The sequence below is a fragment of the Cibotium barometz genome, chromosome 16 (assembly GCF_041138505.1).
Source record: "Cibotium barometz isolate CiBa-2024 chromosome 16, ASM4113850v1, whole genome shotgun sequence".
Classification (NCBI taxonomy): Eukaryota; Viridiplantae; Streptophyta; class Polypodiopsida; order Cyatheales; family Cibotiaceae; genus Cibotium; species Cibotium barometz.
In genome coordinates this window covers 6,940,752-6,959,507 of record NC_141061.1, presented here as the reverse complement: position 1 = coordinate 6,959,507, position 18,756 = coordinate 6,940,752, and the positions used below count along the sequence as shown (strand labels likewise).

The 18,756-nt window shown below is 38.8% G+C and overlaps 1 protein-coding gene across 1 annotated transcript; it reads left to right on the top strand.

Moving 5' to 3' along the window:
- Nucleotides 1–1,113: 1,113 nt before the first annotated feature.
- On the top strand, nt 1,114–9,676 carry LOC147630314 (ferric reduction oxidase 7, chloroplastic-like). The gene is made up of 9 exons (XM_086810156.1): nt 1,114–1,591; nt 2,022–2,118; nt 2,207–2,395; nt 2,647–2,884; nt 3,035–3,362; nt 3,455–3,713; nt 7,037–7,301; nt 7,394–7,817; nt 9,068–9,676. Exons 1-9 carry the CDS (start codon nt 1,321–1,323, stop codon nt 9,238–9,240), a joined length of 2,244 nt encoding a protein of 747 aa, XP_086666282.1. The 5' UTR covers nt 1,114–1,320; the 3' UTR covers nt 9,241–9,676.
- Nucleotides 9,677–18,756: the final 9,080 nt, after the last annotated feature.

Sequence of the window (18,756 nt, the reverse complement as noted above, 5' to 3'; positions counted from 1 at the left end):
TATGTAACATTTCACTAGCATCAATGAAAGAGCTTATCCAAAACAGAGAATGATGTGTCTCCCTTATGGTTATAATTTGAAGGGGAGACTTGTCCTATCTCCTCGCCATAAGTCTTAGATTTTTTTCTTCTTGTTTTTTTCTCATTCATGCACACATAAAAAAAGAAGCATGGTCATAGTCGATAATGAACTTTATCAAGGATTGATGTTGGTTGGCATGAGAGGCTTTTTCTATGTTCAATAATTGGAGTATTTATATAGGCTTTTATGAGCTGCTATCTTGCATGACATAGCACACGATTAATATTTGTCCTCAATTGAAAATTACATTTAATATTTCTCCTCAATAAAAAATTATGAGTTGCCATCTTGCATGACACAACACATAATTAATATTTCTCCTCAATCTAAAATTTCTCGAAATACAAGAAAGTGAAAATAAAATTACAATTGGCTTCTATTAGTATATATTGAAATAAAATATAAAAAACAAACTTGCTGACATTGATCTCTAATTAATGATCAAAGATAACACATGTTCCCATATCTTCTGCATAAGTTGTGAAAATAAGTAAACCCTTTCTCACGATTCATCGGCAAAATGAAATTACCAAGAGCAATATCTACTCTCTATAACTACAAAACATGTCAATTGAAACACATATTGAAGAAAAAGATTACATGAAAAGATTTAAAAAATAATAATTAGTCCTTCGACGCGAGAAAGAAGGGGGAGAAAAAACAAGTTACCCCTCGAGGGCCCGACAAAAACGGCATTTACATGTAAATGTACCAGCCAGATCTTTAAAAAAATCGGCTTTAACTTGGAAGTTCCAATATGACCTTTTTGTAAAACCCATCCCCCTTTTATAATAATATAATTTCAGCCCTTTCCAAAAAAAAAGGCTGAATTTCTCTAAATTAGAGACAAAACAACTAAATATTTAGTATGAAAAAACGGTCAATTTTTAAAAATGCCTTTATCAACTACTGCGTCTATCGTTTTCATCATCCACTAATTGTTGCGATAGCAGCCCCGTACTCGACAAGAGCAGGTGTGGTTTTAGCAGAAGCGAAAGGCCACCATCATCATCATGAACAACGCATCTTCTTCTTGCTTTTATACCTAGTGCACGCGGCAGCAAAGCTGACACGCAAGCAAAAACACCCCATATTTGCCATTGAATTAAAGCTGCAGATATTTGGGACTAATTAACTAGTCTACCAACAACTGCGCCAACGAGTGCTCCGATTATAAGCCAAACAACAACAAGCAATTCTTCTCCTCTTGGAGTTGCAGCTGCATTTTAGCCCCTGACTATGGATCAAAGCTCTAGCAGCTCTGAAGTGCCCCTGCTTGCCCAATACTATGGCCACCAGTCTTCTTCCAAATCTGATCTCCTGTTGTCGAAGCGCAGCTTGCGCTTCTTCTCATGCTCTACACTGGCTCGTGTGCTCCTGCTGGGTATGATGTGGGTTCTCCTCTTGGCCTGGATTGCTCTCCTCATCCTCTTCCCGACCCAGTTTTTCACGCAACACATTGAAACCCAAGTCTCCAGTCTCCTCAGCTCCCCATTTTTTCGCCTCACAGGTACCCCTTCATCTTCCCTTAATTTAACTCTATATGTTCTGCTCCTTCCATCTCAGCCCCAACCCCCAACCTAGTTGATGTCATGGGTTCAATTCCCATCAACCTTCAAATGTTTTGGGTCCTCAGGTGCATGTGTCTAAACCATCGACATTAAAAAATTGTTGAACCATTAGCAAACATATACATAATTTGAAAATTATACCATCAAAAGGTTTTAACTGCCAAAGATATGATCTAGACTTCATGCTATGTGCTGTAAAGGTATATAACAGAAATGATCTCTTCTAGCTATGCTATCTATTTCATCAATTTTTTTATTATTAAAAATGCTGATGTGATTAATCAGGCATGTTGACATAGAATGAGAATCTGTAATACAGTTCACCTTCATAATTTAAGCTTGTTGCATGCCATTCTCTTGACAAAATAGGGTATAGTATCATCCTTTATTCCCTCCCTCTCTTTCTCATAGCGATATTGGGGACAATCTATCTTCAACTGCGACCAGATCAAAAACTCAGCAGCAGGTAAGCATTAAGCTTGCTATCCATTAGGTTGCTACCACTGGTTTGCAAGAATCAAGGCTGGAGGGTCTGACCTATCCCTTTCCTGCAGAGGCAAGGCCTTTCACCTTTCAAATCTTTTATCACCCACAAGCCCCATACTAGCAAATAATGTCCTCGGCATCATATCTTCGGTTGAGCTTACATTCATGCTAGCATTTGTCCTCTATGCTGCATGGTGTTTCTGGAGCTACTTGAGCCGAGTTTTCTCTGAAATGGACAATATTCCAAGGGATGCAAGGTAAAATCTGGATCATATTCTTTTTTGGCAACTCTAGTTATCTCTAAAATGCACGCGGACATCTTTGAGAAAGCCTTATAATATGAAGCTTGAAGAGAGGAGGTTTTGAATCATGGCAAAGATTATAATTTGTTGGTGGACAGCGCTAGCAAGACAGCATTCCCTTTTCACCTGGAGTGATCATTGCTTGCATTCTTGGCCAGTTTACTACAACTGTGGTGATATTAGAGACAGCTCTTTTTCTTCTGTAGATGGCGCTATGTGCTTGCCATTGCTGGTGATCGTGCTGGTGAAATCGGCCTCATCTTCTTGGGATTCCTGTTTTTGCCAGTAGCCCGTGGATCAGTGCTGCTGCGTCTCATCGATGTACCCTTTGAACATGCAGTGAAGTACCATATTTGGCTGGGCCACTTCATGATGCTTATATTTACTTTCCATGGTGTTGCATTTGTGCTTGTGTGGGCTTCAGAGGGTCAACTGCTTTCTCAGGTGAGTACTAACAATCACGTGTGATGATGGCGTAATATACATAGTCTTGGTTACCTAGCTGACCTCGATCAAGGCATAAGGTTATGAAGGTTGTAATATAATTGAAAGGTGAGAGTTCCTCCTAATGCGTGGATGGCTGTTTGGATCCAGCTCACGAGCTGGGAAAGCTATGAGATTGCAGTTCTTCCAGGTGTTATCTCTCTGCTAGCAGGATGGGCCATATGGGTCACTTCTCTGCCTCCTGTTCGCCAGCATTTCTTCGAGCTGTTCTTCTACACCCACCAATTATATGCAATCTTTATCATCTTCATGGCATTACATGCTGCAGATTTCATTATAGGGCTAGCGCTTGCTAGCATATTCTTTTTCCTTTTAGACCGATTCTTGAGATTTTGCCAGTCCCGTAAAGCAGTGGGGGTGCTCTCAGCAAGGGTATTGCCTTGTGGCACCATAGAGCTTGTTCTGGAGAAACCTCCAGGTATGGTTTCCCTCTTTCTTTGCCTTCAATTAAATATCTAAAATGAAATTTGCCTCATGCACATCCTCACTTGAAAACACTTTCTTTGCCAGGCCTGAGGTATCATTCTCTGAGTTTTATTTTTCTGAACATACCCAAAATGTCATTGTTACAATGGCATCCATTCAGTGTGTCTTCCAGCCCTTTCGACGGAAACAATCACCTTGCAGTTTTGATTAAGCCTTTGGGCTATTGGACAAGAGAACTCCAAGCAGCTGTGACAGCACTAGAAGGGCAAGATCATGGCCTGCCTTTTAAGTTGCATTTGGGTGTTGAGGGTCCATATGGACACGAGTCGGACTATTACTTAAGGTGAGTGCTTCACTTCTAAAAAAGTCGATTCACTGCTCTAAAATTCTACTTATATACAATGAGGAATCACCCGATTACTTGTTTCTCACTGGCAGCAAGTGCCATCTCGGCCACAACGTATCGCTCTTGTTACGATTACACACACTAAAGTCACTTTATAACAGTCCATACATTAAAAACATGAATGGTATGAGAATGTCCTATGCATCCTAATATATCATCTCGAAGCTTTTGACGAGTACTACACAATCGATCTCTACATATTTGAGAATAAGAGAGCATTATGTAAACCTTGGCCCACCATCGAGCGACAAGGATAATACCCTGGCCCACCATTGCAATTATGAGAGGCACACTTCTAGGATTAAATGATCAAAAGGATAAGAGACAGAGAACATGAAGAGCAAGAGAGATGTAAGAGGTGACAACATGGAGAAGAAGAGAGGACAAAGATGGAGAGAATGAGAGGGATTGCAATATGCTAGGCAGAGGACCTTGATGGCCTCCACAAATTTTTGAAGATTCCCTTCTTCTCTGGATAGGTAGGTGGCGGTATCATCTGCAAACTCCATCCAAAGCACGGTGCCCTCGAGGAAAGCCCAATCCACTGTGTCGTAGGCTTTCTCAACAGCACTTCCATATCCTCCTGGTGAAAGCGGGCCATGGCGATCACCTCATAAGAAGTAAAGATATTATCCAAGATGCTCCTATCCTAGAGGAAGCCTATTTGTGTGCTATGAATCAAATCTGGGAGGTGAGGCTGTAGGCAGTGGTTGATGGCTTTGGCGAGGATTTTGTAGGTGCTGCCAAGGAGGGTGATGGGGCATTGTACCTCCAAACGGTCACTCATCACCCTCCTTGGGAATAAAGCGAATGAACCCCTCTGGCATGCGGCCAGTGATCATGATCTCGTTGAAGGTGGCCCAAAAGCCATCCTCCATAAGGTCCCAGCAATATACGAAGGAAGAGGGAGACCGGAAGTCCGTCCACTCCAGGGCACGTGCTGCCCACCATGAGGCAAGGCTTGATGATAAGGTGCTAAAATGTATTTTTGTGGGATACAGTTCGGAAAGCAAGCGGTATTACACTCTACCATCCAACTACAAAGCGGATTTTGGTGATTAGAGATGTGGTTTTTGTGGAGAATTCAGTTTAGCCCATGCTTTCATGCAAAAAACAGCAAGGTGTATGGTCACAAGATCTCTTTGATGCACTACTTCCCTTGTGCAATTTGGGACAGCCACATGTGGTGCTCAATCGGGTGCTGAAATTCAGACCCTAACAGCTGCAAATTAGCCCTAGCTGGCTGAGATTTAGCCCGATTTACAGCCCATAGATGAGGCTATTGTGGGAGATGTAGCGGTGAGGAACGGACAGCCATTCGCGAGTCCATATAGGTGCCTAGATGGTTGTTGGATACATTACGTGACAGCAGATTGGTGGCCCCTGTGCCTAGCCAGACACCTGCAGGTTCTCACTGTGCATCTGGTTATTATATGGATCACGAGTTGGCCATTCACTCCACCCCACGATTGATCTCTCTCATCTAATTTTCGAATGATGTCTCATTGCCAGCACATGCAATGATGAGGAACATCTTCCTTTGAGGAAGCACAGGAAGGCCATGTAGGATGAGTATGACTCAATCCATATAAACGACACTTGTTGGTGTTTGGTTGATTTGCCTCATCGCAAGAAAGCCATTGGCACAAAGTGGGTTTACAAGCTTAAGCATAAAGCAGATGGTAGTGTTGCTCACTACAAAGCTTGGCTTGTTGCAAAGGGTTATACTCAATAGAAGGGCATAGACTATGATGAGACCTTTGCCCCCACTTCTCGTATGACCACCATTAGGTGTATATTATTGCTATGGCAGCACATCATGGATGGAATGTGCATCAGCTAGACATCAACAAATTGCCTTCTTGAATGGTGATTTGCATCAAGAGGCTTATGTTCTGAACCTCATGGCTTGGTTCAAAAGGGTCAAGAAGCCAAAGTATGCAGGTTCAAGAAAGCTTTGCATGGCCTTAAGCGGGCTCCTAGAGCATGGTATGAGAAGATACATGCATACTTGGTTTGCGCATGGGTTTTGTAATAGTCCAATAGAGAGTACCCTCTATGTTAGGAAGACTAGAGAGGATTTGTTGGTTATCGTTCTATATGTTGTACTTGTTGAACTGTGTGTGTAGTTGTGTGTTGTTGCACATAGAATGAAGCCAGACATAGTATGTCTTCAGGAACATAACCAACATACTATGGCTGGCCGGACTAGTTTCTTTGATGGATATTGTATATATTATGCTGGTTCTACTTTCTCTAGTGTGTGGTTTCTTATTAGACAAGAATTGCAGCTGTTAGAGTTACTTACAATGATCCAAAAGGCAAATTACTCATTGTACAATGCATGCTCAATGGTGAGACTTATGAGTTTGCATCTGTTTATGCTTCCATAGTGTCTGCTCAAAGAGCTAGAATGTGGTCACAATTGCAGCATTACCCTTGGTTGACGAATGCTCTTATTTGTGGGGATTTTAATAACTCTCCGATAAGAGATGATAATACTTTGGCAATTCACACATGATTGTAGCTGAAAGAGTTGCTTGGTGCAATGCAATAAATCACATGGATGCACTTGATATTTTTCATAGGGTTAAAAGCATCCCTCCACTCCCACTCACCGGGTCCCAGTGCAAGTATCTGGTAGGATACCCATCATATAACTAGAGGCTCCAAGAGTCCGTAATCATCCCTTGAGATGGATGTGCTTTGCTACCTTGCCCACCACTCTCCCCGGCCACTCACCCTAAGTGCATTACTATATGCAATTGTCACTAACCCTTTGCTTCTATATATGGATAGCCACAGACTAGGTCTTTCAGAAGATGAAAGAATACTGGCAACTGCCTACCTGGCCTTACATGTGCGACTAAAGATAGTACAATCCATCTTGATGGCTTATGTACAGGTATGGACAAAGAAACATATTAGCTCTTGAGATGTACATGGATTTGTTTGCCAAAAGATGCATGGAGGACTGAATATTTTGAATAATCATTATCATGTTTAAAAGAAACTCTGCCGTCCATCTAGTATTGCAGACTGATCCAGGCAGCCTGAGTTTATTAGTAGGACTTGGATGGAGGCCCAAAGGCCTGAAGGGGCGTCAACGTATGCAGTGGCCTTAACGATTAAGTTGATCCCCCCCAGTCTTTTGCATTTTCAACGACTTTCTTTTTTGTATTTTCTGGTTTGAAGGGGGAAAAGGGTTTTGAGTTTTGCAAAGGGGGGTGCTAAAGCTAAACCCAAAATTATTGCCACAGTTATAACAAACTCTTGCTTGTGGCCGGAGGCATCGGAGTCTCACCTTTTGTGGCAATTCTACGAGATCTTCTTCATCGTTATGAACGCTCTGGAAGTGATCTCCCTCAAGATGTTTTACTTGTTTGGGCAGTCAAAAAGTCCACAGAGTTGCACATCCTTGACTTGGTGAATCCTACATCTATATGCTATAACTACAAAAGCAGGTTTCACCTTGATATACAAGCATATGTAACACAGGAGTCACATGCAGACTTTGAGCATCAGGTATGTTTCCCATTGAATTTGGGAGAAAAAAATACATTTGTAGGTGTCAGGTCAGGGTTATAGCTCTCAACCTTTGATGTGGGTTACTGCAGGATGAGTGTATCGATTCGGCCACTATTGATGCTTGCATATCATTAGAGAGACCCATGTCTGAAATTGTGGTAACTGGCAGCAATTACTGGTTTTGTGTATGTTTAATAGTTGGTATGATTGGCTATGGCATCACAGCAGGGATTCTTGGCTATTATTTGGTCACACCTTTAACTGAGGGCTTAGAACCTTCACCTTTCTGGGTGAGAGGGGGCTATGTGGCTCTTGGTATAGTTTCAGCCGTCATCGTATTTGGAGGTGCTGTAGTGGTAGTGTGGAGCATGTCCAGTGGCAAGGCACGCCACTCACAAAGACGAGCATCAAAGCCAGTACAGCCTTCCAACAGTTTGAATGCTCATAATGGCAGAAGCACACAAGTTTTACAACCTGAAAACATACATTATGGTGCTAGGCCTGATTTTAAAGGTCCATTTTCTCCCTCCCTCTTTCTATCTTTTTTCAGCTTTAGTGCTTTAACCTGGTGTGTCGTGTGCTGTAGTTTCTCTCTTACCATTGCGTGCATCAATTTTGTCTAATGACTTTTTTTAGGAAATACAGATTACCTCTTGGCATATCTTTTCTTCTTATGGATCCTAGTCCTAGTTCTTTAATATAACTAAAACCTTGTGTTTTTTAATTAGTAGACAAACATCATAGATCCCACAATGTGCTACAACCATACCTTCAGAGGTTTTTTTTCTCATGTAATCTTGACTTCGAATGGTGCCTTTTAATTCCTTTGTTTAGCATGGCTAAGTCATAGAGGAACTCCTCTGTTTAGCATGGCTAAGTCATAGAGGAACTCCTCTGTTCTAGCCACATTTCAAAAGCCGCAGACATCTATATGCAGATCTCTCTCTCTCTCTCTCTCTCTCCCTCTCTCTCTCTCTCTCTCTCTCTCTCTCTCTCTCTCTCTCTCTCTCTTGTGCAAGCCTTGTACAGCCTACCCTCATGCTTGATATCCTTGATGGCCCCCTCCTCCTACTGGTGGGGGGTTAGCTCCATAGGCTGTATGATGATGATGATCCCATTTTGTATCATATGGCTCGGATTTGACATTCCTAGCTCATAGCTCTATTCTTTGTTTTCTTTTGTACCATGATGAGATTACATGGACATTATTGTATCATGTTTGTTCTCATAGACCCATTGTGTGTGTGTGTGTGTGTGTGTGTGTGTGTGAGAGAGAGAGAGAGAGAGAGAGAGAGAGAGAGAGAGTTAAACACACACACACACACCTAATATGTATGTATGTATGTATGTACGCATGTACGTATGGTATGTATGTATGTATGCATGCTGTACCTATGGTATGTATGTATGTATGCATGCTGTACCTACATGGATACATACATATATACATATTAGGTTTGTGTGTGTGTGTGTGTGTAACTCTCTCTCTCTCTCTCTCTCTCTCTCTCTCTCTCTCTCTCTCACACACACACACACACACACACAGATGTAGTATGCCAGCACACATAAGTACGATGCGTATGTATGCATGGATGCATATGTGTTTGTATGTGTGTGTGCATGCATCTCTCTCTCTCTCTCACACACACACAAATACAAAGAAAAAAAAACGAGGACAAAGAACCTATACAGATTAGAAATTTGACTTGTGAGATTGGTGACAATAAACTTCTTTGTTCTGAGTTTCTTCTTTTTTGGAACAGTGTTATTTGAAGATATTTGTAAGAAATGGGCGGGCTCAAATGTGGGAGTGCTAGTCTGTGGTCCGCAAGGCCTTCAAGTTAGTGTAGCAGTTGAATGTAGGGCAATCAACTACAAGTATTTGGGTGACAAGGAAGTTGCTCTCCATTATCATTCTCTAAGTTTTGATTTGTGATTCAAGAAGCTTGATCATGTTTATACATGACTTCTTCACCCAGCCTCTGTAAATATTGCAGAGGAAAAGAAGTCTATGAGGGATGTAAAATAGATGTTGATAGTATCTCAACTCACTCTTAACCTTTAGGTGTACATGAAAGCCTATCAGGGATGTAAAATAGATGTTAATAGTATCTCAACTTTACTCTTATCTCTACATAGAATCATTGTAGTAGTTGTAAAACCGTTATGAGGGCTTCCCATTGTAGACAGAAACCCCGCCCATGAATAGGGGAGATCTTGCTCGCCCGCCCGCCCCCCGCCCGCCCATGACCAATGCTATCTCCAAAGATCCTTAGATACTGCCCACCCAAAAGTTATTTATGGAATGTTGAGAAAAACCCATGTACCATTTATAACCCATGATCCATTAATGTATTTGTAACTTTGGAAAAGGAAGGCCTTAGTGGCATTCTAATGTCCATTGAGAAAACATAAAAGGAGAAAAAATAAAATCTCTTGAATGATTTTGTGATTTTGTGGTAATCTGCAGGCTATTTATTGTTTTGGTTCTACTAGACAAGAAAAGAAAAATGTGTGCAGCTCTCTCTAGAGTTGCTCTTAATACCTTTTCCTAGTAATGTGTCAAAGTCTCTCTTATTCTTTTTACTCTTACTAGGCAAGATTGCATTTGTGCCAAAAATTGAGCACTAGCACCATTAAACTAAAGGAAATTAAACATTGAGCACTAGCACTAGCACCATTAAAAATTGAGCACTAGCACTAGCACCATTAAACTAAAGGAAATTTGTAATTATTTTTACTTTACTTTCACCTCTAGGAAGTCACTCTATAAAAACCCATATAACACATGCATGCAAGCATGTCTGTAAAAAGTGCTTGTTATTTAATTTTTGCATTTTTAACGTATGCATGTTTGAATTTTGATTATAGAACTACCTTATGTAAATTTATAAAATAAGTACTACCCTCTATAAGTATTTGTGTAATCTCTTTTTGCATGTATATGGCATGTAAGTCCCCTAATTAAAAAAATACCTCTTTGTGCACTTAGTTGCTATGTTATATATGTATAAAGTGATTGTCCCAAGAGTGTCAACAGACGACTCGTCATTTCAACATTCAAATCAAATGTTATGCTTATTTGGGGGAGGAGTTTGCGGCTTGAAGTGTTGGCACCATGTCTTGCTCCTCATCGAGTTCCCCACTTTGGTGTCGACACAATGGTCTCCTTATCCTCGAGTGACCCTCCTTTCTTTCACAAGTCACAAAAATAGCTTGTCACATAAATGAGCATAAATTTTGATCTAACGATCAAAACAATGAGTTGTTTTGTCCATTGTGATGCTCCTAAGAAGCTCTACACTCTTAGTTTTAAAAAGTAATAAAGAAAACTTGAAGAACCATGGTATTTTTATATATTTTTTGTTTTGGGTCTAGTTACGGTAGGGGCAAGAGTAAAAGTATTGTATTCATTCCCCTCTCTTTTCCACTCCATACAAAGGGGCTTTAAATAGCCATGTCTATGTGATCTTTTAACTTCCATAATAGCTTCTTGTCCCACATCTCCACTGTTATGTAACTTCCACACATATATAATTCCTAACTACTTATTGACGTGATGTCTTGTGACATAATCTGCCTCGAAAATCTGATGCTGAAGTAGGTGCCATGGAATGCATCATAATTTGCCTCGAAAATTTGATGCTAATGTAGGTGCCATGGAATGCATCATATAACAAAAAGATGACATTGGGTCCAGAAAAACAAAATCATGTGCATAACCCCTCCAAATAGTGTAAGAACTGTTGTACCCAAGCATACATATTTGGATTATCAAGAAAGGTGATTTACAAAGCATCAAAGTGATGGGCACGATTTGCCACCAAAGACCGAGCATGTATAACATCCGCCTCAAGTGGTCAAGGTAAAAGAACAGTATAAGAACTACCACATTGGAAAAGTTGAATGGTCAATAGATTGTCGGATGGTTAGTGGACTATCGAATGGTCGAATTGTTAGGTGGTTGGATTGTCACATGACCCCCAAAGTAGCGATAGTCTATGGTGTGACTCTAGAGGAGAATTATAATGGTAGAAAACTAGATCTGTCACACTTGAAAGTGTCTTGATGCATTGCATATATAGACATTCCTGATGAGCTACGAAGTTTGATCCAAAGGCTAAAAATGTGTGTTCATTGGTTACTCCCTTGAGCAAAAGATGTATAGCTATTATAACCCTACCACACATGAGATGAGGGTGAGCAAGGATGCTATCTTTGATGAGATGAGAAGTTTTGGTATGTTGTTGTAAAGGACTCGATTGGGGCTAATGCAGCACAGATGTGGTTGCACAAAATACAGGTCAACAATCATTGAGAGAGTCCTCTAGCAGTGGATCTGTTGTTGATAGACCATGGAGTCGCAGGCTGTGTTAGAAAATCAACCTTGTAGGTTGAAGGTTGATGAGTCTCTTATTTCAGCCTTCTATCTTAGTGTGTGTCTTATCCATTGTTGTGTGAGTGTGTGTGTGCTTGCAAGAGCTCAAGCTCTCTCTCCTCCCCCAATCTTTTCATAATTTAAGTATTTAGTGAAGTCACAAGACCATCATAAACATGCGGTAGGATTCTTATAAATTTAATGATATAATCAATACTCCCATGCATGTATGAATTTAACCACGTAGGCGTAAAGTAAGCTACGATTGCTCGGATTTAGAAAGGCATCCTAATCTAAAATGGCATTGCTTACCATAACTTCCACTTTCTTTAACAATTCACCCATGTAGGCGTAAAGTAAGCTACGATTGCCCGGATTTAGAAAGGCATCCCAATCTGAAATCACATTGCTTACCATAACTTCCACCTGTTCTTTAGCAAGGTGTTCTACTTTTTTATTATACTCTCTACGCACATGTAACAATTGCACCTCCTTGAATTGTTTGAACAAAGCTTGAATCCATCGCACACGCTCCTTCAACTTGTCATTCTTGCAAGCCCAAATGCCAAGAATCTGTTCAATGAGTAACAAGGTGTCTCCTTGTTAACCTATCTACTCTAGCTTGTTTGCACCGCATCAATCCCTCCTCAATAACTGCATACTCAATCTCATTGTTTGTTTGCACACCCTCCAATGCAACTTTCTCTTTGACTACAACTTGACCATGTGGATCATAGGATCAGTCCACCACTAGCTTTCCATGTTTTCCTTCCGTACATACCATCAAAATATAATAAATAGGCATTCTCCAAAGGTTGCATAGGCTGTACCACTTTAGGTGGCTCTTTGATCTCTGCTTCTCATATACTCTATGAGTCAACATATTTTCAAGTGTCGCCCTATTACTATCCTCCACTTTAAAAGTATAATCAAACTCTTACAACTCTAATACCGACTTGGCAATTCTATGAAATCCATTCATAAATTGAATAGCCTGCTAGAAAAAGCTTCTCCATCGTGATCACAATAAAAGGTCTGCTAAGCAAGTATGCACCTACTTTCTTATCCATGAACATCAAAACCAAAACAGGCTACTATGTCTTAGAATAACCCTTTTTTCCAGACGTCAGAACCCTGCTAGCAAAATAAATAGGTTGCAAGAGTGAAGTCTTGGAATCCTTGTACAAAATGGTGCTAATGCCATCTTTTCCAACACTTGGATTCACATAAAATTATCGGTCCTAATCAAGCGGCATCAAAGTATGCAGAGTGCTAAAAACCTTCTTCACTTTGCTAAAATATACATCATACTCTTCATTCCAAACAAGAGATGTCTAGTTGGCCAATAACTGTAAAGGATGCAAAAGTTAAGAAAGCAAATGAATAAACTTGGCCATATACATAACTTTTTGGATGAATGAAATAAACTCCTTGAGACTAGAGGGGCAAGCAATTTCAACAGCACCTTGATCTTGGTAGGGTCCACTGAGATTCCCTCTGTTTGAAACTAGATGTCCAAGTAAAATTGCCTCTTTCCCTCAATATTACACTTCTCATAGTCCAGCCTAGTCACTAAGCTATCCAACCATTACAAGCCTCCTTCACCCTCAAACATTGTGTAATGTGGATACTATATATGCAAAAATCATTAATGGACACCCTAATATATTTTCCAAAGAATGGTTGAAAGACATAATTCATATAACTTTGAAAGGTTGAAGGAGCATTTGTTAATCCGAACGGCATCACACAGTAGGCAAAACATCCCCATGGTGTGATGAATGTTGTCTTCTTATGATCCTCCTCTACAATCTGTATTTGAAAGTAGCTTGAATAATCATCACATTACCACACCAAGTTCATAATTGTGCATTGCATAATTATGTGTACAATTGTGCAATACGGATTGGTGGTGGTTGAGGTGTTATACTAGATGTAGCTGGTGCAAGCTAGGTCACAGTCATTAAGTGGACCGAGAGAGTCCTCTAACAATGGATCTGTTATAGACCATGGAGTGGCAACTGTGTAAGAAAATTGGCCATATAGGTTCAGTAAGTGCATCACATAGGTTCAGTAAGTGCATCACATAACGGTAAAGAGAAGGTAAATGAGTCCCTTATTTTAGCCTTCCACTTGCCTTCCATCTTAGTGTGTGTGTATGTGTTAACCACCTTGGTTAACATGGTTTCGGGCACCACTCAACAAACGACAAACATGCATTATGCTCATCTACATGAAGTTTGACCACCCAACAATCCGATGGTGCCCGACACCTGTCTATGGCCATAAGTGACATGTTCGCAAAACAAGAGGCAAGAGCTTCCCGAGGATAAAGAATGAAGAATGTATTATGAGAAGTGTATTTGCATATTGTATAAGGCCAAATTATGAGCCAAGCATTGCATATTGCATTAGGCATCTTGAGTGAGTGTGAACACTTACTTGTGTTGAAGAGCCTCTTATGATTAGCTAATTATTAGTAAGCTTGTGATTATCGAATTAGTGAGGGTGAGAGCTGAGGGAGAGTGATTACCTCAAGACTACCCTTACTGAGACAAACGAGGAGAGGAGAAGGAGCCAAGCTCCCCCTCAACGACGACGGAAGTAGCGACCTATGATTTTGACTCATGGCAAGTCCCCGAACGACAAATAAGGTAAGCCCCAAGTACACGGGCAAGCCTTAGCATAGCGTTGTGCTAGGGATTAGCCCCTAGCTTTGTGTTCTTTCTCTTAATTAGTTTTGAGAGACTATTTGCCGTTCACTAAAAGAAGGTTGTTTTGCTTAATTTTTGATCAATTTGTGGTTTTTGTTGCAATTTGATTGATTATGAGTGACTCTTTAGCATTCACATACGTGTTTATAAGGTTAGGTTGCATTTATTTCATCAATTTTTGCATTAGGAAGTAAATAAGTATTCTCTTTTGTGCATAAACATAGGCATAAAATGCCTTAATTTTTAAATTTTTCAATGGTTTTTTGCATTAGAGTGTTAGCAATAGGTTTAGGTACCCTAATCCAAAAAACAACACACACAAAAAATAAAAAAATCACTTAATATTCACTAATTTCTATTAATGGAGTGGTTTTTCCATTAAGAGATTGATTAGTGAACTAAAAGTGAGTTTAAAAAACCCAAACATGAGCTAAAATGTGTATCTTTGAGTGTAAGGATGATTCCTTGATGAACCATAAGCGATTTGGAGTGTTTCTACACATCTACACATCGTCTTAATTGAAAGATCAATAAAAAATATGGATTTGAGCTTCATTAAGCTTATATTTTTTTGTTGCAAAATTAAGTACTAAATTAATCCTATGTTTTTTGTTAATGTGTTTGCAAATGAGTACTTGAATTGTTAGAGATTTTGTGAGGAATTCGTTAATATGTTCATTTGCATGCGTTTATCAATCAACTAAGATTAATTAGAGTTCAAAAATTGCATCACAAAGATAAAAATATTGGAAGGATTAATTTTCATTAATCCTTAATTGCTTAATTACATAACTCATTAGGAGTTAAGGGCATTCAACGAGAAGAATCCTAGTGGGGCATGTGTAAGAAAAAGGTGGACAAAATCCAAGGAAAAGGAGAAGGGAGTGTCATAAGCATTTAGGAGGGGGTGTTCACCTTTGCCACTTTCACCTTTGGTATTAAAAAATACACTCCCCCACATTATTTAGAGTGAAAATCACCTTTTCCTCCTTTTCTAATTCTTTTTCCCTCTTATCTCTATTTAAGCTTTTATTTTAAAATTACTGTTTTAAAAAATTCCCCCTACTTCGCAAGATAAGCTATTCTGGGCGACAAAAAGAGGAAAGCACTTCACTTATAACTAGTCGGCTTCATTAAGAGGGGCTCTCTCTCTCCTTTTTGGGCATGCACATCCTTTTTCAACCATGTGCAGTCTCCCTCTCTCTCTCTCTAGCATCCATACAACACTCTTCTCTCTCCTTCACCCTTTTGCGCTGGTCGTACAGGGTACATATGTATTTATATCCTCTTATACACAGGTTAGGGGAGTGTCTGTAGTACAACATGAGGTCCAATTAAAGCCAAATATTTTATGGTTTCTTTTGCAGATGTGCCGTGCAGGATGATGCCAGGGGTAAGTGTGTGTGTGTGTGTATAAATTTTCTTTTTTCTTTTTTTGTTGTTTACTAAACGACGTTTCTATCTACAGGCCGTTAGTTGGAGAGAGAGAGAGAGAGAGAGAGAGAGAGAGAGAGAGAGAGAGAGAGAGAGAGAGAGAATAAAAAAGAAAGAAAGAGAAAAAGAAAAGAAAAGAATTTATAATTTGATTTTTTAAATTTCAATATAAAAAGAAAAAAAGGAGGGAAAGAGAGAAAAAGAGGGGAATTTTTTTTAAATTAAACAATTAAATGTGTGTGTGTGTGTGTGTGTGTGTGTGTGTATTTAATATATATATATATATATATATATATATATATATATATATATATGAAAGAAATAATATATAAATATATGTAAGTATTTTTTAAAATTTATCTTAAAAAGGATAAAAAGTGGGGTGTTTTTTTTTAACATTAATTCTCAAAATACAAATCAAAACTAGATCAAAATTTTTAGATCTTTTTAAAAAAATATAAAAAACAAAACATACTGACCTATTTTGCAGACCGGCCCCACCTTGCAAACATACGACACACACGTGCACTACATGACATGAACACATGCACACACACATATACTAGCACATCTATAAATATTAAATAATTAATATAATTAATTAAGATTCATTACTAATTACTTAATATATTTAAGTAATATATTAAGTAATGAATCTTAATTAATATAATTAATTAAGATTCATTACTTAATATATTTAATTAAGATCAATAATTAAAAATAAAAATAATTATTAATTAGTATAATAATTAATATAATTATATTTTAATTAATATAATAAATTAATTATTTTAATAAATTCCATAAATTAATTAAGTATTTTTAATCAATTAATGTAAAATAAATCAATAATTCATTAATTAATTTTTAAATTATTTTTTAAAAAATAAAAAAAGAATAAATAATTTATAAAATTTAATGGATTATTTGATTAAAAATAATAAATCAATAATAAAAACTATATATAGAATAATTATATTAAATTATTAGTTATTTTTAAATTAATCAATTAACTCTAATTTTAATTTATTTATTTATTAGTATTTATTAATTACCTCAAAGTTTATTGATCAACTATCTAATTTTATTAATTTATTGATTGAAAAACTAATAAGAATAATAATAATAAATTTAACAAATGATTAATTATTAAAGTCTTAAATAAGTAATTAATTAATTCTAAAAATTAGTTAATCAATAAAAAATCTCATAAAAATTTAAAAAATAAACTTAATAAAATTATATATATAATTAAAAAACATAAAAATAATTTAGAATCCTACCACTCATCTCTTACCTCTTGCGCTATATCACGATCATTGCACATATTGGGCTTCCATATGCGCCTGTATAAATTTCTTAATGCGTGACATGTGTATGTGAAGCAAATGCATCTTTACATGCATATGTGCACACTTCTACACATATTCTCTCACTTGCACCATGCACCCACCAACACACAAGCAATAGGCACACATTAGTGCACTATACTTCACCACATGCACAAATCCGCGAGCAAGTGTACGTACGCAAGCGTTGGCACATTCGTCGTATACGAATTTGTATGCTTTGTGCCATCTTTACGATCTCGCTTATGTGATCAATCTTTGAGTGATTAATACGCGTTGAATTGTACTCTTGAATGGATTAAACAAAAACAAAACAAAACAAAACAACATCACACACTTTAATTGGGTCATCTCGTTAGGGCTAGACACCCGAGACTATAAGCTGAGAACAGTTGCATGTCATGGTAGCTGTGAATAGGCCATAACATCACGCTCTTATCGTTGAACTAGCCACAGTAGGAAATTCATGCACTTGAGATCTAAACAGATTTTGGGTACAAGAATACCTTGACGATAGTGCCTCAAACCACCCCAAGTCTTCTTACCAACCAAGCCAGGGATCGGGAAGCTCCGATGACACTCAATTGAGTACTCATCATCGGCAAACCTTTGACGTCTTGGACACAAGCACTAGCAAAGACTCAATGGATCCAAGGCAAGAAGAAACTGCACCTGAGGGGTCACGTACCTCCTCAGCACATTCGAGCACGCTTGTAGACTATGCTATAGGCTTGTTTCGACGGAGATTGCCTAGGGTAGAAGAAGTTGCAACAACAGAATATCCCCAGACCTTGGGAAAACATCCTATAAATGTATCTCAATCTCTTGACCTTGAAACCGGTCCACCCTTTTGTGCCATATGCACAAGAATGGTTTGGTTCGATATGGACCTAAACATTGCAAATCCAATGGTGGGTGTTCACACACCAACACCTAGTCCCTCCGTGACCCAAGAGTATGAAACCTATTATAATGAGGAGTACAATGAAGAGGAACAGGAATGGCTAGCTCGCACACATATCGAGAAATCCCCCACAGATAGCTCAACAAAGTATGAAAATCCCCAACCCCTCCTCTTTACCAAGAGAGCCTACATCCACATCTATGCTATAGAATCAATTCGGGCTTCAAGGCACAACTGTTGGGTACTCACAACTGCAATAGTAGGAAGGAGTATCAACTGCCCCAATCTCACAATCCCATGGTAAATGTCATTAGAGGCCCAAACACTGTGCCACCTTATGTAGGAAGAGGCGGTCGAGGACTAGCACCTCACATTCACCAATACCCTTTGTTTCAATTATACGACGAACAGGATAAATTCCACAAGCACATGCTATACTAGTAGTTGGTAGCCCTACCGGATATGTTGCTCCACCTCATGGATACTATCCATATACACCCCCTCCTGCAGCTACACCAGTGGACACAACACGTGGGGACCTTTAGAGGCATGGAAAGAGAAATGGGAAGGGGGGTTTCACAAGAGCTTGCAATAGCAAGAGAACCAAGAGCAACACAAGTTAAGCTAGTGCACATTGCAAAATTGTTGACAAAGATTCTAGGGGATGATGATC